The sequence below is a fragment of the Bufo bufo genome, chromosome 4, assembly GCF_905171765.1.
Source record: "Bufo bufo chromosome 4, aBufBuf1.1, whole genome shotgun sequence".
NCBI lineage: Eukaryota > Metazoa > Chordata > Amphibia > Anura > Bufonidae > Bufo > Bufo bufo.
Window position 1 is genome coordinate 220202865 of NC_053392.1, and position 24278 is coordinate 220227142.

Below are 24278 nucleotides of genomic sequence, written 5' to 3' on the forward strand. Positions count from 1 at the left end.
ACTGATTTTCTCAGGTGTTCAAATACTTATGTTCAGCATTGCAAGACAAATACATTATTTAAAAATCATACAATGTGATTTCCTGAATATTTTTTTTAAATTCTGTCTCAGAGTGGGAATGCACCTACAATGTGAATTTCAGACCCCTTCATGATTTCTAAGTGGGAGAACAAAATCGCAGGGTGTTCAAATACTTCTGTTCCTCACTGTATATGGACACTACACAACAAGCCGTTTAAATTGTATGGGCAAGCACTGCAATGACTGGCACAGGGCGGAGGCTCAAAATAGTGCTTGGACCCTGAATGGTGCATTAAGGATAGCTGCGGACAAGAATAGTACATGCTCTATCTTTTTGCGGAGCTGCGGACCCAAAGATCGGGGCCGCGCTCCGCAAATGCGGACAGCACACTGTGTGCTGTCCGCATCCATTCCGTCCCATAGAGAATGAATGGGTGCGCACCCGTTCCGCAAAATTGCGGACGTGTGAATGGAGCCTTAGACGTAGAAAAAGGTCTAAATGTAAGGCAGCAAGGAAGCGGTCTTACATTTAAAATTATTGGTCAGCACCTCTACATAACTTCAGCGATCCACCACCATCATAGGGGCTTATTAAGGCCTCTTTCACACTTGCGTTGTTGGGATCCGGCGTGCACTTCCGTTGCCGGAGGTGCCCGCCGGATCCGGAAAACCACAAGTGTACTGAAAGCATTTGAAGACGGAACAGTCTTCCAAATGCTTTCAGTGTTACTATGGCACCCAGGACGCTATTAAAGTCCTGGTTGCCATAGTAGGAGCGGGGAGCGGTATACTTACAGTCCGTGCGGCTCCCGGGGCGCTCCAGAATGACGTCAGGGCGCCCCATGCACATGGATGATGTGATCCATGCGATCACGTCACCCATGCGCGTGGGGCACCCTGACGTCACTCTGAAGCGCCCGGGGAGCCGCACAGACGGTAAGTATACTGCTCCCCCGCTCCCCGCTACACTTTACCATGGCTGCCAGGACTTTAGCGTCCCGGCAGCCATGGTAACCACTCTGAAAAAGCTAAATGTCGGCTCCGGCAATGCGCCGAAACGACGTTTAGCTTAAGGCCGGATCCGGATCAATGCCTTCCAATGGGCATTAATTCCGGATCCGGCCTTACGGCAAGTGTTCCGGATTTTTGGCCGGAGCAAAAAGCGCAGCAAACTGATTTCTCTCCATTCAGAATGCATTAGGATAATCCTGATCAGGATTCTTCCGGCATAGAGCCCCGACGACGGAACTCTATGCCGGAAGACAAGAACGCAGGTGTGAAAGAGCCCTAAGACTGGCATCTAAAACGTTGGTCTTAATAAATGTGCCCCTATGTTTTTTGAACATTTGAATATATTGTGTGGTGTCCCTATTCTTAGTGTTTTTTGTGGCATATATACATAACGCCACATTGTGGATGAGTAGGCTTGCAGTGGTAGCTTCATGAGACAGCGATTGCATGGGGCCTCCCCACGGACTCCAGGTCACAGAGTGCAGGCGTGTCAGGTACATTTTATAAAGGCGATTTCTTCAAAACGGCTATGCAGATATGAAAACAACAATTACTGATGGGAAATGTATGATGAGAGCAGTGGCAGCATGTAATTAGTAACCAAGTCTGATGACAGATTTCCTTTAATATTTAGTTGGACGAAAGATTTTTTTTCATCTACTAACCTACCCAAAACTGATATCTCCTTCTCAGTGTACAGCGCCATCATAACGCCTAGGCAGCACGCCCGCTGTCTCGGTGTTGACCATACGACCGTATGTATTTTGCGGTCTGCAAAAAAACGCAGTCTCAAAAAAATACGGATGACGTCCATGTGCATTCCGTATTTTGCGGAACAGAACAGCTGGCCTCTAATAGAACAGTCCTATCCTTGTCCGTAATGCAGACAATAGGACATGTTCTATTTTTTTGCGGAACGGAAATGGAATGCACACGGAGTACCTTCCGTTTTTTTTTTGCAGACCCATTGAAATGAATGGTTTTGCATACGGTCCGCAAAAAAACAGAACGGACACGGATATAAAATACGTTCATGTGCATGAGTCCTTACTATGGAAACTACAAAAACTCTCATTGTTGCCCTGATGTATTCCCACCTTGATTACTGTAACTCACTATTAATTGGCCTCTCCCATCTATCCTTAATGCACCATTCAGGGTCCAAGCACTATTTTGATGCCTCCGCCCTGTGCCAGTCATTGCACTGCTTGCCCATACAATTTAAACTGCTTGTTCTCACCCACAAAGCTCTCCACAGTGCTGCACTCACTACATCTGTCTACCACCCTACCAGTGCTCTCCGTTCAGCTAATGATTTACAACTTTCTTCCACCGTAAAAAGAACCTCTCACTCCTGTCTCCAAAACTTCTCCTGAGCTGCACCAGTTCTCTGGAATGCCCTACCCAAGAAGCTATGTTAAATCACAATTTACAGTTTTTTCGGTGCTCCCTAAAAACACCTCTTTTTAGGGTGGCCTATCACATCCCGATCTAACCCCTCTCCATATATAGACCAATTATTTTCTGAACCTGATCCTCCAGCAAACTCTCCACCGCACCCAGGAGCACTACAGATATCAGATGGTGACTGGCTCATGCAGCTCCCCTATTTTCCCAAGATGGCTGGACCATCGTACAAAACAAGCACTTTTACCTTTTGTGTAACCTCTAGCTCCTCATAGATTGTAAGCTCTTGCAAGCAGGGGCCTCATTCCTCTTGGAAAAAGTAGTATAGACAAACCACTCGCTCCCTTTACAATTCTGGATTGGGTGCTCTAGTCTCAAATTGATTCACTCAAATCAACAAAGGCGTAATAAAAAGTATATATTATGTAGTATGAGACTGGCACTCCCTCGCATGGAAATAGAGCAATAGTAATAGTGTTGTTACACAATATTTAATTGGCAAAATATATTAAATACAACATCACAATACAATATTAAAATAAGGGCTCTTTCACACTTGCGTTATTGTCTTCCGGCATAGAGTTCCGTCGTCGGGACTCTATGCCGGAAGAATACTGATCAGGATTATCCTAATGCATTCTGAATGGAGAGTAATCCGTTCAGGATGCATCAGGATGTCTTCAGTTCCGGTACGGAACGTTTTTTGGCCGGAGAAAATACCGCAGCATGCTGCGCTTTTTGCTCCGGCCAAAAATCCTGAAGACTTGCCGCAAGGCCGGATCCGGGATCAATGCCCATTGAAAGGCATTGATCCGGATCCGGCCTTAAGCTAAACGTCGTTTCGGCGCATTGCCGGACCCGACGTTTAGCTTTTTCTGAATAGTTACCATGGCTACCGGGACGCTAAAGTCCTGACAGCCATGGTAAGTGTAGCGGGGAGCAGGGGAGCAGCATACTTACCGTCCGTGCGGCTCCCCGGGCGCTCCAGAGTGACGTCAGGGCGCCCCAAGCGCATGGATCACGTGATCACATGGATCACGTCATCCATGCGCATGGGGCGCTCTGACGTCATTCTGGAGCGCCCGGGGAGCCGCACGGACTGTAAGTATACCGCTCCCCCGCTCCCCGCTCCTACTATGGCAACCAGGACTTTAATAGCGTCCTGGGTGCCATAGTAACACTGAAAGCATTTGGAAGACGGTTCCGTCTTCAAATGCTTTCAGTACACTTGCGTTGTTACGGATCCGGCAGGCACCTCCGGCAACGGAAGTGCATGCCGGATCCCAACAACGCAAGTGTGAAAGAGGCCTAACAATCACTGCAGCGGAGACAAAATCAGTCCCTAAAAATACCTAAAATCTAAAACTTCAATAAAAACTCGAAAAAAAAAGTCCAAAAAGAAGGGGACCATACGTCCTGAATGTGCAAAAAATATTGCAAACCAAAAGTGTCAGTCTATTCCTTATAATAGTATTGGCATTCCTTTCTTGTATGCAATATAACATGCAAAATCCATGCAAGGCACCTTTTCAAACATTCGGAATTGTCCGATATAAATATTCAATAAAGTATCCAATCGGACACCAAGTTGTTACTCACAGGTGAATGTCGATTATCCTGCAGTCCCAATATCCAATCCTTCGCGTTTGGTGCTTTTCAAAGACATCCCCAACAAGTGACCCCCACTGGAAGTTCGGCTACTAATATCCGGAGATACACAAAGAAATTGGAGCGCTCCAAAGATAAAGACCCGGATTTTCAGCCATTCAAACTGGTCAGTACAAGTATAAGTTCACCTCTCGCGATATTACACCCTGATCGTATAACCGGATCTGAGATTTGTGGATAACGATCGAGAGAGACTAGTGACGAACGAACCAGGTGGGACGCTAAACACTGAGAGCCACGTGAATAAATACCGTGAGTAAAAATCAAAAGGATTGAATATTGGGACTGCAGGATAATCGACATTCACCTGTGAGTAACAACTTGGTGTCCGATTGGATACTTTATTGAATATTTATATCGGACAATTCCGAATGTTTGAAAAGGTGCCTTGCATGGATTTTGCATGTTATATTGCATACAAGAAAGGAATGCCAATACTATTATAAGGAATAGACTGACACTTTTGGCTTGCGATATTTTTTGCACATTCAGGACGTATGGTCCCCTTCTTTTTGGACTTTTTTTTTAGGTTTTTATTGAAGTTTTAGATTTTAGGTATTTTTAGGGACTGATTTTGTCTCCGCTGCAGCTATTGTTATTTTAATATTGTATTGTGATGTTGTATTTAATATATTTTGCCAATTAAATATTGTGTAACAACACTATTACTATTGCTCTATTTCCATGCGAGGGAGTGCCAGTCTCATACTACATAATATATACGGTACTCATTCCTCTTGTTGTAATTATTGACTTGACTGTTGCCATGTTATTTATGACCGTTTGTACATGAATCCCTGATTGTAAAGCGCTGCATAAATAAAGATAATTATTATTTTTATATTTCTCTGAAAGAAGGTTCCTAGAAATATCTTTCATCCATGGCCCGGTTTTAGTGAACAGGTATGGGAAGTTTGTACAACTGTAACAATAAGGACTAAAATATGTATGGTCGTGTCTGAGGAACAGTTGTTCACCACATGTTTGCTCAACTGTTGTTCACCCATCAACCAACTTCTGTCTAACGCAGGCATGCTCAACCTGCAGCCCTCCAGCTATTGTAAAACTACAACTCCCACCATGCCCTGCTGTAAGCTGATAGCTGTTCGGGCATGCTGGGAGTTGTAGTTTTGCAACAGCTGGAGGGCCACAGGTTGAGCATGCCTGGTCTAATGCGTATGACCACCTTAAGGCCAGACACACATCAGAAAGTTCAATGCGAGAAACTTGCAGCATGTGTCCGTTCTGACCTCCGCTCCTCTGAAAGGATCACACAGCACTAAGCCTCATTCACATGTCAGTGTTTTGGTCATAGATTTCCAGGGATTTTAAGCCAAAACCAGGTGCGGCTCTAAACACAGAACAGATGCAGATCTTTCCCTATACCTTATGTCTGTGGAGGCTCCAATCCTGGTTTTGGCTCACAATCAATGATGGAAATCACTGAGTAAAACACTGCCGTGTGAACGAGGCCTTATAGTGATTCATACAAGCTCCACTGGTCACACTACGCTAACCCTTTAGTACCAGTTTAGAAGCGTCACTAACTAATCCCCAAATGTTGGGCGAGATACTTCCTGGATATTTAAGTAGAAAAGAACTTGTCATTTTTCAAGTTGTGAAATGAAAGACAACCCAAGCTTGAAGTAAAAGTGTTCAGTAACAGTTTATTTCAAAATGTGAGTAGTAATATACGATATTGTGTAAATATATGTGTAAGCAGACACACGGAAGTATTTGTACTTTCCTTTCCATAACAAAGGACAACTTAAAACGTTATCATGGAAATGCTTAAAAAACACCAAACTCCTGTTGTAGATGTTGGAAAGATCTTCACTTTTTCAGAACGTCTGTACGATTTTACCATAGCCACCTCTTCCTGCATCGTAGTCTTTGCGATATTCATCTCTAACCTAGTGGGGGAAAAAAACAAAATAAAAAAAGATGAAATATTAGGCTACTATGACATGTATACATCAATGTATAAGACACATTTCCAGTTTTTAACAATTAGTTTCTATAGGCTCCCTACCGGATCGGTCCTAGTTAACTACAGACTGTCACTGTAACGCTGGGTTCACACCTGAGCGTTTTACAGCGCGTTCGTACGCGCTGTAAAACGCTCAACAGGCAAGAACCAATGCTTCCCTATGGGCATGGTTCTCACCTGAGCGTTTTACAGCGCGTACGAACGCGCTGTAAAACGCCATACGCCCCAAGATATACAGGAGCTTCTTTGGGGCGTATGGTCGCGCGTTCCCGTACATAGACTTCCGGGAACGCGCGACAATGGGCATTGCTTGTTGCCGGAGCCGCGTCTGTAAACACGCGATACAATCGTGCATACAGAGCGCTCCTTCGGTACGCTCAGGTCTGAACTCAGCGTGAGAGCGCATACAGTCGCATGACGTCCTTAAGGACACAATGTCAAACATGAACGGCGGGTGAGCTAGGACCCTGGCAGTATGAGATCAGAAGATAAAACGGTAGCGCCAGACTATGGAAAAGTTGAATACTTTTTTTTTTTCTGTGTAACTACAATCCAATTCAGAGCGCTAATAAAAATACATTACAGACTCTTACCTGACCGCCTGATCTCCCACGTCCATACTGCCTGCCTTCTTTAAATCCTGCATCCCAGTCTGTTCTGATGAGTCGATCATCTAACCGTGTGCCATTAATAAATCGCATAGCGTTCTCAGAGTCTCCTCTGGTGTAGTATCTAAGTGTAGAGTTAGGGCTCTTCAAAGTTTGCAAAAACAATGGATTCATAAAGGGCAGTACGCAAAAGCGGCATTAAAATTTTATGCCACTCCTGCCAGTTTTTGAAAAAGGGGGTGCACTTAGTGGGAGGGAATGAGGCCTCCTACGACCCGACAGATGTGCTACAATGTATGCCAGAAACTGGTGTACGTTACAGTGCAAACCTATGATACTTCGTAGCTTGTAATGCCATTTTACTTTTTAATTTAGACTGGAGTATAAAAAGTCTTCGTAAGCTGCTCCCTAAGGGCTCATGCACACGAAAGTATTTTCATTCTGTGTCTGTTCAGTTTTTTTTGCAGACCGCATGCAGAACCATTCACTTCAATGGGTCCTCAAAAAAAAAAATAATAATAATTATATAAAAATAAAATGTATATGTGCATTCCGTTTCGATATTTCCGTTCCGCAAAAAAAAAAAAAAAATAGAACGTGTCCGATTATTGTCTGCTTTATAGGATAGTACTGTTCTATTAAAGGGAACCTGTCACCGGGATTTTGTGTATAGAGCTGAGGACATGGGTTGCTAGATGGCCGCTAGCACATCCGCAATACCCAGTCCCCATAGCTCTGTGTGCTTTTATTGGTTAAAAAAAAAACGAGTTGATCCATATGCAAATTAACCTGAGATGAGTCCTGTCCCTGACTCCTCTCACGTACAGGACTCATCTCAGGTTAATTTGCATATGGATCAAATCGGTTTTTTTACACAATAAAAGCACACAGAGCTATGGGGACTGGATATTGCGGATGTGCTAGCGGCCATCTAGCAACCCATGTCCTTAGCTCTATACACAAAATCCTGGTGACAGGTTCCCTTTAATAGAACAGTACTATCCTATAAAGCAGACAATAATCGGACACGTTCTATGTGCCAGCTGTTCCGTTCCGCAAAATACGGAATGCACACGGATGTCATCCATATGTTTTGTGGATCCGTTTTTTGTGGACAGCAAAATACATACAGTCGTGTGCATGAGCCCTAAGTGCGTTAACCTTCTTAGGCCTATTTCACACAAGTTCCCCGAGTTCTGGTCAGTGAAAAACTTAAATTTTGCTTTACTGATTTCTACAGTTCTGTTAAAGGCGTTGTCCACTTTTGATGACCTATAGGATAGGTCATCAATATCAGATCGGCAGAGGTCTGACCCCTGGCATCCCCACCGATCGGCTGTTTGAAGAGAATGCAGCACTCATAGGAGCACTGCTTTCTCTTCACTGTTCACCTGCTCGCTGTCACAATTGCTCCACCGTCCGATTCACTTCAATGGGGCATCGCCAAACAAGCTTCAGTGAAAAACATTTAGGGCTCATTCACATGACCGTGGTTAGGTTCCGCATCTGAGCCGCATTTTTTGCTGCTCGGGTGCGGACGCATTCATTTCAATGGGGCCGCAAAAGATGCGGACAGCACTCTGTGTGCTGTCCGCATCCGTTGCGCTGTTCCATGGCCCCGCAAAAATTATAGATCATGCCCTATTCTAGTCCGTTTTGGGGACAAGTATAAGCATTTCTATAATGGGCCGTCCATTCCATAAATTGCGGAAGGCACACGGGTAGCATCCGTGTTTTGCGGATCCGAAATTTGCGGACCGCAAAACAGGCCCCGTTCGTGTGAACAAGCCCTTAGTGAATTAAAATAAATAATCCAGAAGGACATAATGTTCACTTTCATTACCATAAACAGACCGCCTACATGTGTTGTCAGTTTTTTTTTTTTTTTACTGAACGGACAGATGGTCTGTGAGAAATTTAAGATTACTTGCCGGTAATCACTTTTCCATGATCCCATGACAGCACCCTTGAGAGACCTTCCAGAACTTTTCTGCCAAAGGATAACTGCTCCATAGAGTCTAAATCTAATCTGTAGTGGGAAAATAAAGTACACAGAGACTTCCAGGTAGCAGCCCTACAAATTTGCTCTAGAGATGCATCAGCACACTCTGCCCAAGTAGTAGAAATGGATCTGGTAGAGTGAGCACCAAATCTGAAAGAAGCGGATTCCCCTGCTGAAGAATAGGCTAAGAAGATGGCTACTATCCATCTAGACAATGTTCTAGAAGAAACTTTATCACCCCTGTTTTTACCACAAAACTTTATAAAAAGCCTAGAGGATTTTCTCCATTGACTAGTGACCCTCAAATATTCCGATAGCCATTTTTTGACATCTAGACAGTAGAGCCTCCTCTCCTCATTCTTTGGGTCCTGACACAAGGAAGGAAGAACAATGTCTTGGGTCCTATGAAACATAGCGCCCCACCCTGACGGACTGGCATACGTAGTGGTGGATATCTGTTCCTGGGGATCCCAATGTAGTCCCTGGGATAGATTTGCAGGTTCTAGCCACCATGTTAAAGACTGTATCACCCGAGGGGTAAGTGGGGCGTCAAATGGGGATAGTGATCCCTGCCATTCTCCCAGAATCTGCCACTGAAGAGACCTGGAATGAAAAAGGGCTCAATTGACCTCAGGTATTGTGAAGGTCATTCTGCGCCAATACTGTCATCCCGTGTCTGATAGTTCGATTCTTTGAGGTTACAAGGGACACACGTCTTCTCTTATTAGTGATACTTTGTGTTGAGGAAGGATACAAAACCAGATCACTGAATCCAGGATTAGACTAAGAAACATACATCTTTGGGAAGGTATCAGATTTGATTTCCCCCAGTTTATCTGCCATCCTAGTTTTGTTAAGATTCTTATTACTTCCAGAATATGAGCAGTTAGGAGATCTTCCGATTCTGCCACTAACACGAGGTCGTCCAAATAAGGGATCACCAGGATGTCTCTCTCTTATGTGGGCCATAACCTCAGCCATTAATTTTGCAAACAGCCTGGGGGGCCTGAGATATTCCAAATGGAAGCGCTCTGTATTGGAAGTGATGGACTTGACCTTCCATGGATACCGCCACTCAGATATTTTTGGAAATCTGCATGAATTGGAATGTGATAATAGGTGTCTTTTATGTCTAAGGTAGCCATGACGGAGTCTTTGTAGAGATGCTTTATTGTGGACTGGACAGACTCCATTCTGAAATTTTGTTATTTCAAGAAATGATTTAGATCCCTTAGATTTATGATCATCCTGCATGACCCATCCGGTTTGGGTACAAGAAAAGGGATGAATAAAAACCCCTGACCCTTTCCGAATCTGGAACAGGAACCAGGACGCTTTTTTCTATTAGAGAAAAGATTTCTGGTCTTAAAGCAAACTCCAGACAAAACCCATCTTTTATGATGCCTAAAATCCACAGGCTTAACGAGATCTCTTTAAATGTCCGAAAAAATTGAGAAAGTCTTCCCCCCACTGGACAGAAACCAGTCAGTCATTGGGTCTAGAGGCAGACTGAGTTAAAGAGGAATCCTTTATTTCTTCTATTTTTGTTTTCTTGTCGAAAATGCCTTCTGTCTGTATTGTAAGATTTTTTGTTCCCCGCGAAAAAAAACTGCTGTCTTTTTGGAGGTCTGGAAACAGGGAAACGCTTTTGGTTATTAGAAGCCTTTTCTAAAAGGTCACCCAATATAGGCGCAAAGAGAATCTCCTTGACATGGGATAGAGCAAAGTTTATTCTTTGAACCGGAGTCACCCGACCAGCCTCTTCTCGCCGAATTGGATAGGGCAGCTCAGGGCTGTGGAGTCGGTAGATAAATGCTCCGACTCCAACTCCTCCGTTTTTGGTACTTCCGATTCAGACTCCGACTCCTCTGTATTTAATATGCAAATGTATTTTATACATTCCTTGAAGGAAAGAAAGGCAACATACATGTCATTACCACAGAACTACTGGCTAGGAAGCTTCTGCCGTCTCCTTTGTGTGCTGATCTTCTGCTGAAGATAGGGCAGAGGGAGGATCCAGGAAGGGGCATTTATTGTAAAACATGATTTCCCTAGTAGAATCCCATAGTCATGTTTAAAGTTTAAGCTAACAATCTGAGTTTACAAGTTTTTATAGCCTTAGCTGAATGACAGCAGTTTTTCAAATGGTTTACAGCTTCAGTCTTGAACTATTGACTATCCATTCCCTTCACTTATACAAGTGTCTCTAGTCCTGCAAAACACATATTTACTTAATCAGTTATCAGTGAGAGGCTAGGTTAACCATGGGCATTGCGTTCCCTGTAACAGCGGAACACAACACAATGGAAAGTATAAGTATTGCCGCTCCCTAACTGTGCGTTGCGTGCCATATAGTGAAGCATATGAAAAGCATGCTTCTTCATGGTCACTTAACGTGTTCGTTTTGCGGTAACGTGACGCACTGCATGCATTGGCCTTTATTCTTACAGTAGAGAAGTACCGTATTTTTCGCAAAAGTGGGGGAAAAATAGCAGTGCATCTTATAGGGGCGAATGCTGCGACCGTCCGGTGAATAGGCTGAGAGGGAGGAGGGGCTGGCATCTGTTTCTGTAATGGCAGCGGGGCCCAATGCAGTCACTGTATTCTACTACACCGGGCCCCGCTCACTGTAGTATACGGTAATCATATCTAACTTGTGGGTATTGTTAAAGTATTCCAAATCATCTTAAATCTAGCGCTGTACTACTTACTACTAACTTCTTGGCAGTCAGGAGGCCGGGTGGGTGCTCGTAGCGTAGCTCACTACGTCACGCGCCTGCTCCACCCACTTTATGAATGAAGCAGGCATAGGGCCCTGCTGCCATTACAGAAACAGATGCCGGCCCCCATTCACTACACAGGGACACTGTTATGGGGGATGGGGGGGGGGGGGGGGATCTGTGGATGACACATAAGATAAGATGCCCCCACAATGATCCCCCATAACAGTGCCACCCACAGATGCCCCCATAACAGTGCCACCCACAGATGCCCCCATAACAGTGCCACCCACAGATGCCCCCATAACAGTGCCACCCACAGATGCCCCCATAACAGTGCCACCCACAGATGCCCCCATAACAGTGCCACCCACAGATGCCCCCATAACAGTGCCACCCACAGATGCCCCCATAACAGTGCCACCCACAGATGCCCCCATAACAGTGCCACCCACAGATGCCCCCATAACAGTGCCACCCACAGATGCCCCCATAACAGTGCCACCCACAGACCACCATTAGTTCAAAACCCACCAAAAGCACACCTTTTGGTTCAAATGTTTTTTTTTCTCTTATTTTGCTCCTCAAAAACCTAGGTGCGTCTTATGGGCAGGTGCGTCTTATAGGGCGAAATACGGAAATAATTATAACTTTTTGTGAATTGGGACATTTAAACGTGCTTTTTTTAAAATTTTATTCCAATTTAAATCTAGTAGGAGTCGAAGTCGGTTCATTTTTGGCCGACTCCGACTCCAGGTACCCAAAATTGCCTCTGACTCCTCGACTCCACAGACCTGGGCAGCTGACCTGGCACTTAACTTTAAAGCATCCGCCGAAGCATCGGAAATTAAGTCCACTGCTTGGTAGGAAACACTTCTAGTAATTGGTCCCTAGTGGTATCATCTTGGATATGGGACTCCAGCTCTTGTAGCCATAATTTTAATGATCTGGCAGTAGAGGTAGTAGCAATATTTGGTTTAAATGTTTGGGTTGAGGCTTCCCATGCTTTAAGGTATAGCTCTGCACGTCTGTCCATAGGATCGTTTAGAGTACCAGGATCCTCAAAAGGTAAGGCCGACTTTTTTGACATTTTGGCAATAGGGGCGTCTAGTTTAGGAGGCCTATCCCAACAGGAGGACTCGCCCTCATCAAAGTGATATTTTCTTTTGACATTCTTAGGAATAAAGAATTTATTGTCAGGCTTATTCCATTCCCTCTGAATTAAGTATTTTATGTTTTCATTTAATGAAAACACTCTTGATTTTTTGCGCCCCAGGTCACCAAACATTATATCCTGGACAGACTTTGAAAGTAGATGTACCTAGAGAGCCAGAGTAACTCTAATGGCTTTCAGCAGGGATTCCGTGTCCTCAGGGGAAAATAGAGGTCTACTCATGCAGTCTTCATCCCAAGATGAGCTTGAATTTTCCAGGATTTCTCCCTGCTCATTCTCATCTGAAGAATCTGAATCCAATATTACACTAGCATGACCCGGTTGGCTCGAGGCTGAAGAAAGGATACATTTCTTAAACATTTTTATTGAATCAAATTTCAGATTTGACAATATCTTTGATACTCTGAAGTAAAGATGGGGATTCCTCTTCTACGACTTTGTCCAGGCAATGCTGTCAAAGTAACTTAGACCAAGGAGTGAGCTTTTTCTTGCACACAGCACATTCCCTCCCTTTCGGTTTAGTAGTAGCTTTCCTGGGGCCCTCTTTGATATTCTACAAATAAGAGAATAACCCCCATTAAATCTAGTCAGATAACAAAAGTTGGGGATTGACCCCCTTACCCCACCAGGAATACCGGTCTGTGATCATGACTCTCCTGGACTTCAGCGCGCTGGGTACTCATCACCCATGATAGTGGACCAGGATTGAGAGTTTCACAAGAATCCACTGAGTATCGTAGGCTGGCTGGGTTCCCTCTGACAGGCGCTGAAGGGTTTAAATACCCAGAGGTCGGGTCCCTGCCGATGCACCCATGAGGCCTCAGTAGGAGATTCTCTTCCTACTTCCAGAACGCACACCGCGTGCGTTCCAAATACAGGAAGTTGCATGTTACAACTTCCGGTTTGCGCACTGGGCACGCGAATAACTCAAACCCCGCCCTCCCTGCCTCTCTAAGCTTCGAGACCGGAAGGAAGGCAGAGTAAAGGCCCCGGACCTCCTGAACACCGCCAGGATCCGGCGTGTCAGCATCCCCTCTCTGTTATGCTGCGACTGCCTGGGAACACTGGCCCGATGAAAATCCAGGACCCAGAGGGATGAACCCCAGACTTAGCAGGCGGCTCCTAGAGGAGACTTACGCTGCAGCAGGTAACCCCTGAAACAAAGTGCCTGCGGGGCTCCTGCAGCCAAATTCAGCTCTCAACAAAACGTCCTATCCATAGGACAGGAAACAGGTGGTATGGGGGAGGTATCCCTCCTTAAGTGCTCTCCACGAAAGTTTCCTGTCCTGGAAGGAGGCGGTCTCTCAGGGGTGCTGTCATGGGCATAAGGGAAACACTGCTCATGTACATATAGCCATTGAAATGAATGGTTCAAGTGTTCAGTATGGATGCTGACTGTTGTAAAAAATGGACAGCATCCAGATGGAAACGTTGCTCATGTGAAATAAGTCTGAAGTCTGACCCATTCATTACAATGGGAAGATGCACGAGTGTTGCTTTCACTGAACATCTGTACGTTCAGGAAATTGCAGCACGTTTTATCTTGATTGGGGGAGGTCCCAGTGGTAGGACCCCCATCGATCTAATAGTTAGCCCCTATCCTGTGGCTAGGGGCTAACTTTCTCTAACTGGAATACCCCTTTAAAGGGATTCTGTCACCAAGTTTTGGGCTATAGAGCTGCGGACATGCACGGCTAGATCGCCGCTAGCATGTCCGCAAAATACCTGTCCTATAGGGCTGTGTGCTTTTATTTTCTTTAAAAAAGGATTTTAGAGATATGTAAATTAGTCTTGTAAGGTGTCCAAGGGGCTGTCCGAACCTTCCTGGAGCCCAGCACCGCCCGCCTGTGAAGGAGCCCAGCACCGCCTATGTCCTCCGAATCTCCTCCTTTCATCACTGATAGATTGCCGTAATCTCGCGATGCGCGAGCTCGCACATGCGCAGTTCCTTCCCTGAGGCTGATGCCAGCACAGGGAAGGAACATCGCGAGATTACGGCAATCTATCGTTGATGAAAGGAGATTCGGAGGACATAGGCGGTGCTGGGCTCCTTCACAGGCGGGCGGTGCTGGGCTCCAGGAAGGTCCGTACAGCCCCTTGGACCCATACAAGTCTAATTTACATATCTCTAAAATCCTTTTTTAAAGAAAATAAAAGCACACAGCCCTATAGGACCGGTATATTGCGTACATGCTAGCGGCGATCTAGCCGTGCATGTCCGCAGCTCTATAGCCCAAAACTTGGTGACAGAATCCCTTTAAGTGTCAGAACAGGGAATCACTGTGGATCTGTTGAATTTGAATAGCTGGCATGTAATGCAACATTTTCCTGGTCATGGCTGCAGTCTGACAGGCCACAGCTTTCCCCAACAATAAGTCCTGGAGGTTTTAGCAGCTGGACCCGCCGCTTTATTTCTCCCCCCCAATGATCTCTATGACAGCGCCGTAAATTACATTAAAGTTATTTTGGGTTTTTTCTTGTTTTTTTTTTGTGACCCAGCTATAAAAAAAAAAAAATTACTGAGGTATGGGCTTCTTGTAATCAATGAGGGTCCCAGCGGTCAAACTTCCTTACAACCAGAAAACCCATTTATCCACAACCTGATCAAAGGATACTCTACAAAGCAGAAGCCACATGCTGTCTTCTTAACCTTATCAAGGCCCATAACGATTTTCTTCACATCTCCACTTTTACTGAATAATTCATGGATTTGCTCTTCTGTGGTGTAAAATGACAGATTTCCAACATATAGAGTGCAGCTCTGTTTCAGGAGCTTCTCTTGATCGCCCATTTTACCCTGGGGGTTAAAAAATAAAATTAACATTTCATCTGTGGAGAATTGGGTTGATCCGATTACTTTAATACTACCTGCACACGTTGCGGATTATACATGGTTTTTTCCGCACAGATTTTAATGCAGAAACAAATGCAGCATAATACAGTACCAGCAAAGTGTATAAGATCTGACAAACCTCATGTACACTTTGCTTTTTTTCTTATGAGCAGAAACTGAATTGCTGCGTGGGATTTTGAAATTGTCAATTGTTTATGTAATTCTGCACCTTACATACACTACTCACAAAAAGTTAGGGATATTTGGCTTCAGACCCTCTTTCCATATCGACGGCGGCACTTTGCATTATATGGCTGGTAGCTCTACATGTTAGGAGCCATACCCTGCGGGATTGCTCTGCATTTGGAGTGACTGTCAGCTATACCTACGGTATGAAGGTTCGGGGTCATTACCCTTGATGCCCTTTCATGAGCACTCTCACAATTTATCATTTTGTGACTTGGTGCCCTCTGTGACTTCAGAGATTTGCATTTTTGCATGTGTTCGTCTTACTCCATCGCCAATCCCACTGCCTAGTGACCGTATGTACTCCGCCATTTGGCACATATTTATCTATTCTCCTTCAAATTAATTTTGGGTCTGTTGTCTTTACGTAATTTTCTAAACGCAATCTTAAATTATGCATCATCATCGGACAGGGCCTGCTTTATTTATTTTTAAGGGCTTCCTGTCTATATTATACCTACCTCGTATTACCCCCTGATGATCCTACTTTGTGGGTGAAACGCGTCGGGGTTGTAGTGTATCATATAATTATCGTATCAGTGTTTTCATGTGCGTGTGTTTGTCTGCGTATTTTATCTACTAGGTGGACCCTGTACCTCCTGGCGATCCGTCACGAGGGCCATATACAGTGGACACCTCTATTTCTCTTTCCTTTTCTGTGCTAGTCATCCGTTGGGGGGCCACTCTGACACTAGTTTCTCTCCACCTGTCACCTTATCAGGGTTAGACAGGAGGTTGAGGCTAGGCACGAGGACAGGGAGTCCCCACCACCAGGAGACGTCCCTGGGCAGAGGACCAGATTAGGGTAGCAGTGGTAGGGACATCTCCCCCACCACTCACCCAGTGTGTCTTACTGTGTCGTGGCCCACCCGATCGACTATGTAGAGGTTTGTTTATTTTTCTCATTAAAATTAGTTATTTAATCATTTAACAGGGTACAATTGCTGGACTGTTTGATTTCTTTATTATTACCCTTATTCTGTATAAGTTGATATCATTACTGCTGGACTTTCATATTTGGCTTTTGGGTGGAATTTTTGGAAAATTCCATATCACTGTAGCGGGAACTTTTTACATCATGAAAGTAGAACATTTAAGTATTAGCATGCAATGGTGTTTTCCTCATCTCAAACAATTTATTGAAACAAAAGCCAACAACAGTGGTGGATATACCCCCACAAAAATGTCATTGTCTCAAATAACTTGTCATGTGGCCTTCAGCATCAATTACAGCTTGACAACAACGTCTCATGTTGTTCACAAGTCGACTTATTGTCTGCTGAGGCATGGCATCTCACTCTTCTTGAAGAGCGGCCCTCAAGTCATTGAGGTTCTCAGGTACAGAGTTTTGAGCATTTACACTGTGACTCAGCTGATCCCATAAGTCTTCAATGGGATTCAGATCTAGAGAAAGTGCAGGCCACTCCATTTGAGGTACCCCAGTCTCCAACAGCAGTTCCGTTAGGATGCGTCCGAGATGAGCTGGCGCATAGTCATCCATGAAGATGAAATTAGGCCTGTGTTGTTCATGCAGAGCCACAATGACTGGATTCATGAGGTTATTCAAGTCATATGGGCTTGTCAGTGTGCCATTCACAAATTGTAGGGCAGTTCTGTATTGACTAGACACCTGCCCGCACTAACACCACCAAAGGAAAACAGTGGCTGATGCACCGCGCTCTCCTTGACATTTCCAACATCACTGGCGGCCATCATTTCTGCCCAGAGTGAATCAACTTTCATCAGGGAACAGCACCAGGGCCCACTGGTCCCTTGTCCAGCATAGATGATCCCTGGACCATGCAAGACGTTGACGCCTATGCTTGTTCACAATGAAGCGGTGGGGTGGAGTGTGGCCAAAGGACATCCACTTCTATGCCTTTCTGTGACTCTCTGTATCTCTCCTGCAACCTGCTGATAACACTAAGCTCAGTGGCCACTTCCGCCTAAGAACATCTTGCTTGAAGACTCGCAATGGCGAGGTACTGTTTACCAATTGTTAGGCGTCATCTTGGTCTCATGATGTCTGAATGTGAACAGCATGATGAGGACGACTCTTTAATTGAACTAGGAAATTTATTGAGCGATTCATGGATCAAACACCTGTTGTGATTTTTGTCTTGTTAGAGAACAGAAAGTTGTACAAAAAGTACTGAAACACTGAACAGTTGGACATGTGCATTCAAAAGTTTAGAGAAGGTCACCTGTAAAGGTTCATCCTGAAAGCCAAATATCCCTAACTTTTTGTGAGTGGTATAGAATGGTTTTCCTATACACTTCAAAGAGTTTGTTACCATAAACAGTAGATATGCACTAAAAACAGCGATAAACAGAGCGGATTTGTGCGCATTTTTATGCGGATTTAACAAAACTGCATCGTGTACCCTAAAGATGAAATGAGACTGTGCAGTTTGCCCTTCCTGCCACTAATATTGTGGTAAATGCCAACTTGCCTAGGTCTCTAATGAATTCACACATGACTCTGCAGTGTCTATGGCACACTACAACTATCAGGCAGAAAGGACTGGGTGCCAGGAGCATGAGGGGGTGAGTAGTACTTTCCTTCTTAAAGGGCCACAAACCTACATTCCAGACCTGTAAGAGTTGCTGCTTCTACCGTTCATATACGTCTGCAGCAGTATTGGGAACTGGATATAGACTACATAAAACAGTAATCTTAAAAGCTGAAAATCATCTAGATTTTCTTCTAGCGATCTCATTATATAAGAGAAAGTTCACACAAGTTGGATTTAATGTGGGAAATTTCCAAAGCAAAACTTCAAGCAACTGTCAGCAAATTTACACCAAACTGTAAATTTTGGTTCAGATTTGACAATGCAGATCTTCCTTTCAATTATGGAAAAGGTAAAGCTTTTTAATCTACAGCAATATGGTTGCTTTGATTTTTGACTGACTGCCCCATTAAAAATAATGAAGTACAAACTGCAGCAAACCTGACAGAATGTCAGTATTCATGCTGGAAACCTGACGCCTCCATCCCCATTAAAGTGAAAGGGATCCATCGGGTGCCAGTGGTTTTCAGCATATGCCTGAGCCAGTGATTCTATTATTCTACTCCTGTGCAGGCTCAGAATACCAGAAATTGGCTGGAGAGGTGAGCCTGGCTTAAAGAGGACCTTTGGATATCCTTAATCTAATTATTATCCTACCTTAGGGTCCATTCACACGTCCGCAAATGGGTCCGCATCCGTTCCGCAAATTTGCGGAATGGGTGCGGACCCATTCATTTATATGGGGACGGAATGGATGCAGACAGCACACAGTGGGCTTTCAGCATCCGCATTTGCGGAGCGCGGCCCCGATCTTTGGGTCCGCAGCTCTGAAAAAGATAGAACATGTCTTATTCTTGTCCGCAGCTGCCGGGCGGGTGTGTTGCGGACCCATAATACACCACGGACGTGTGAATGGAGCCTTATAGTGCGGCCCCCACTGATGTCTGCAGCTCCTTCTCCCTGGCTAAGAGCGGGGAGCTCTGATTGGATGCGCTCGCAGCCAGGGAGAAGATAACCGCGCCCAGGAGAAATACAAGTCCACGCCTAGTATAACAGTCGCCTCATTAGCATATGAGGCGCCAAAAGATACGGGGACCTCAGCGAGCGGGCGAACAGGGGGGGATTGGTCTTTAGAAAAAAAAAAAAAAGCGCCAATACATCAGTGGGGGCCGCACTATAAGGTAGGATAAGAATTAGATTAAGGATATCCAGGTGAAAGGTCCTCTTTAAAGGGGTTGTCTCACTTCAGCAAATCGCATTTATCATGTAGAGAAAGTTAAAGGGGTTCTGCAATTCTTTATTACTGATGATCTATCCTCTGGGACCCCCACCAAACAGATGTTTTTGAAAGGGCAGAGGCGCTGGCAGTAGCCAGTTATACTAGTCATGATATCACTGGGCCTGCGGTAAACAGAGAGAAGTCCACGGCGCTACTGTCAGCGCTTCTGCCTTTTCACACAGATGATCGGTGGGGGTCCCGGGTGCAGAACCCCTTTAACTTTTTCTACGTGATAAATGCCATTTGCTGAAGTGAGACAACCCATTTAAAGTTGGTGTCCTAGTACTTGGGGTACAGTGGTAGGGATGAGCAGACTTCTGTTTTCAAGGTTCAGGTTATATAAGGCCCCTGGGCCTGACCTCCCAGCACTGCCGGGGTCACATAGCATTATATTGATTTTTAAAGGGGTTGTCCAAGTTATATTTATTGATGACCTATCCTCAGGATAGGTCATCAATATCAGATCGGCTGGGGTCCGACACTCGGCACCCCCGCTGATCAGCTGTTTGAAGTGAAGGTGTGCGCCGTGCCAGCGATGCCTCCTCTTCATTGTTTACCTGCCAGCAGTTGCATCTGCATTCATTTCAATCGTATGGATAGCAATAGAAGCAATCCGTACCATTGAAATGAATGGGGCGGCTTGGGTGTAATTACACCTGCTGACCGCTGCAGATACAACGGCGAGCAGGTAAGGCTACTTTCACACTGCCGTTTCTGGGTCCGCCTGTGAGATCCGTTTCAAGGATCTCACAAGCGGCCCCAAACGGATCAGTTCAGCCCCAATGCATTCTGAATGGATAAGGATCCGCTCAGAATGCATCAGTTTGGCTCCGTTCCGCCTCCATTCCGCTCTGGAGGCGGACACCAAAAACGCAGCTTGCAGCGTTCAGGTGTCCGCCTGGACGTGCGGAGCCAAACGGATCCGTCCTGACTTACAATGTAAGTCAATGGGGACGGGTCCGTTTACATTGACACAATATGGTGCAATTGTAAACGGATCCGTCCCCCGTTGACTTTCAATGTAAAGTCAGGACGGATCCGTTTGACTCCGATTTTTTTTTGGACAGAATAATGCAGACGGATCCGTTCTGAACGGATACCAGCGTTCGCATTTATAGGTGCGGATCCGTCTGTGCAGATACCAGAGGGATCCGCACCTAACGCAGGTGTGAAAGTAGCCTAAACAATAAAGAGGAGGCAGCGCTGGCACGGCGCGCGCTCTCTCTTCAAACAGCTGATCGGCGGGGGTCCCGAGTGTCAGACCCCAGCCGATCTGATATTGATGACCTATCCTGAGGATAGGTCATCAATAAATATAACTTGGACATCCCCTTTAAAAAAAACAAAACAAAAAAAACAATATAATACTATGTGACCGCGTCAGTGCTGGGAAGTCAGGCCGCGCTGCGGACTCGCAGCGTGACAAACATTCATCTGCAAGGGGCCTAAGAATTCCATTAAGGCTCCATTCACACGTCCGCAAATGGGTCCACATCCATTCCGCAATTTTGCGGAACTGGTGCGAACCCATTCATTTTCTATGGGGACGGAATGGATGCGGACAGCACACAGTGTGCTGACCACATCCGTATTTGCGGAGCGCGGCCCCGATCTTCAGGTCCGCAGTTCCGCAAAAAATAGAACATGTCCTATTCTTGTCCGCAGCTTGCGGACAAGAAAAGGCATTTCTATAGGGGGTGCCGGGCGGGTGTGTTGTGGATCCGCAACACACCACGGACGTGTGAATGGAGCCTAAGGATTCCACTACCACAGACCATAAATTACAGTCCGTGGTAGCGAAATCCATAACAGAATTCTCAGATAACCCAAACCTTGTACGTTAAACTTGAAAACAGACATTCGCTCAACACTGGTAGGCGGCCATCTGTGGGTAGTCCCATATGGCTGAATGGAGCGCTGCCACTCTATTAAAACAAGGAACATGGGCTCCCATTCTAGGACCCCTACCCTGTGGGCAGAGGGTAAGCTCTATAACACGACCTTGAGCCTTCCCCCAGCAGGTATGTCTGATAACAGAGAAGAATAGATAGTATCATTACCCTAAAGTGCTGGTCCCGGTACTGACCCAGCTCCACGAACGAGTCGCTCTTCAACGCGCTCAACATCTCCGCAGCCGAAAACCTTCCACCACAAGCGAACGACACTGCCGCCAAGTAAAGGCTAAATCCCATGAAGGGAAGGACCTTCTGACGTCAAGGGGGCACGTGACATCCTGAAGTCACGTGACCGCACAGCGCATGCATCCTCATTCAGACTGAGTGATGGCGTCTGAAGTGAGCGGAGAGCAGAATCAGTGCGTGTCTTTACCACAGGTATTTACACTGGGTTCACTTGACTTCTGGCGGCGGCGGGGGAAGAACTTGGCGGAGGGAGCCCGAAACAAACAAAGCACTTCTGCCGCTAAGCGACACCGGTTTAACGACAGTCATGAACCAATCACAAGAAGCACTTCCTAGTTCAAAGCGGAAGAGCCCGCCGCCATCTTTGATGTGGGCAACCAGCTGGCTGTGAGTGCGCTAGCTTGCAAGGACAGAGGTAAGTACCGTGCACCTATTACAGCTGCACACAGGCCGGTCTCATCAGGAAATAACTCGCTGGATCTCTGTGCTTCAGGTCAGAAGTCTGCTCGGCCAGTGGCAATGGTGCTCAGGAGGCTCCTGTTCAATTTACTCAACAACCCTCAGCTGATCGAGAAACTCGCCGAGTCCCGGCCCATCCGCAGAGCCGCGCAGATCACCGCCTTCGCCATCACCAAGGCCCAGCTGACCGGCAAGGACGCGGCACAGCGCATGCTCCGCTCTGACACGGTGCAGCAGCTGAAGCGGGAGGCGTCTGCCACTGCACCGGGTCTGGGGGAGATGGGGCGCAAGATGGGAAGGATCAGGGAAACATTCGTGAAGGAGCTCAAAACTGGGATGGAGGAAGTAAAGGGGCAAATGAAGAGGAAGAAAGGCCAGTGATGCACTAGGAGCTGAGGAAGGTTGTCAGGCAAGTCACTGTAGCTGGTACAGTTGTCAGCCGTACTTTACTGATCCTGCCATTCAGCTGTTTCCTGACTGTGGTGCCCTCTAGCGGCAGTGAAGCCAGTTACAGCCGTCTAATCACGTTGGACTTGATGCACAAATGAGACAATTCTAGAATGTGCAATAATTGTACATAAACATGAAGAAAATGCATTGTGGGTCATTTCTATATGATTGCTGCTGCGTAATACTCCAATTAGAGATGAGCGACTCTACTTTGGATGAAACCTCCAAAGTCGATTAGCTTGGAACTAAGTTTTATCCAAAGTCGATTCGCTCACCCCCCCCCCCCCCCCCCAACTGGAATATTTTGAGAGTAGAAAATGGGAGTAAATTAATGAAAATGCGTCAGAATTCTGAGTGTCTTAGATACATTTTGCGCCTTGTTGGCATGTGGACGTGGCTTAGCGGAAAGGTGGAATGGCTTAGGTTGTACCAGGATTTTGGTGCCAACTAATGGTATAAATTCAGGCCTTCTCCACAGACCGCTCATGTGCCCATTGATGTTAATGTTTCTGTACACATCAGACCGGGAGTCGCTGCACAAATCACGGAGCCATGCACTACTTTAGTCCAGTGCGCTGACCAAACACACCCATTGAAGTCTGTAGATCTGCGAAAAATGACTGACCCAACACTGATGACATCCACATTCAGTCAGTGGTTTTTCGTGGACTATTGTGGTAGGAGATGCTCTGAAAATTCATTTTCATCTGAACGTTATCCGTGGAATACAGATGACACATGAATGGTCGAAACACGGACTGATTTTTCTCGGAAATGTGAACGAGGCCTTAGCATAACATAGCTAGCCACGCCCACTTTCACACCACGTATGAAAACTGGCTGGGGAACGACAAAAAGTCTCACATTTTTGCACAAACTGGCCCTTGGGACAAAATTTGTGAGTTAATTCCAGTAAACTGGCGTCCAGTAACGATACATTCCCTCATTAGACTAGACAACCTAAAAGATACGCCAGATTTCTCATCTGGCATCAGCCACGGTGATGGCTCCGGTACATCTTCAGACTGTCTAGTCGAAAGACCCTTTACATGGCAAATATTTGGGTATAACCTATTCGTTCACAATAAATGCCTGCTCATTGGAGGAAACGAGAGGCGCAATCTCCTCTCCTGTATGGTGATAAGTGATCGCTCATCCTCATAGACAACATTAGCTTCTGGGAGTCGGATTCATCTTTACACAGGGAGGTGCGCTGCACAGATACAGTGGTTTTGATGTCCATATCAAGGGTTCTTTACCCAATCATCAGATTATCAACAGGGTCTGGGGCAATTATTGGGAACAAACATTCCTAGGAACACTCCTTCCCCCAAAAAAAGGGCTTTAAATGGGTTGTGCGGTGCTACTATATTAACTATGCTCAGTATAGGCCATCAGTATCGGATCTGTGCGGGTTGGTCTCCCGACTCCCCTGCCGATCAGCTGTTTGGAGAGGTAGTGGCGCTTGTGCAAGCGCCAAACACTGCTCCCGCTTGAAAATGACCTGCGTGTCGTCTCCTTTGTCGCAGCGGTACAGTTTAATACCGCCTCCCTTTCACTTGAATGGGACGAGGAGGCGACGCGCAGGTAATTTTGAAGAGCAAGAAGCACTCGCACAAACACCAGTACTTCTTCTCCAAACAGCTGATCAGTGGAGGTGCTGGAGTCGGACCCCCGCCGATATCCTATTGAGGACCTATCCCAGTGATGGCTAACCTCCGGCACTCCCGTTGTGGTGAAACTACCTCTCCCAGCA

At 45.8% G+C, this 24278-nt stretch overlaps 2 protein-coding genes across 2 annotated transcripts; one reads left to right on the top strand and one right to left on the bottom strand.

The window, feature by feature from the left end:
- Nucleotides 1-5754: 5754 nt before the first annotated feature.
- Nucleotides 5755-21691, bottom strand: NCBP2 (nuclear cap binding protein subunit 2). The gene is made up of 4 exons (XM_040428309.1): nucleotides 21533-21691; nucleotides 15217-15398; nucleotides 6691-6829; nucleotides 5755-6020 (listed from the first exon to the last, which is right to left on the bottom strand). Exons 1-4 carry the CDS (start codon nucleotides 21662-21664, stop codon nucleotides 5949-5951), a joined length of 525 nt encoding a protein of 174 aa, XP_040284243.1. The 5' UTR covers nucleotides 21665-21691; the 3' UTR covers nucleotides 5755-5948.
- Nucleotides 21692-21843: 152 nt separating this feature from the next.
- On the top strand, nucleotides 21844-22667 carry NCBP2AS2 (NCBP2 antisense 2 (head to head)). Its single transcript, XM_040428310.1, has 2 exons — nucleotides 21844-22028; nucleotides 22107-22667. Exon 2 carries the CDS (start codon nucleotides 22133-22135, stop codon nucleotides 22451-22453), a length of 321 nt encoding a protein of 106 aa, XP_040284244.1. The 5' UTR covers nucleotides 21844-22028; nucleotides 22107-22132; the 3' UTR covers nucleotides 22454-22667.
- Nucleotides 22668-24278: the final 1611 nt, after the last annotated feature.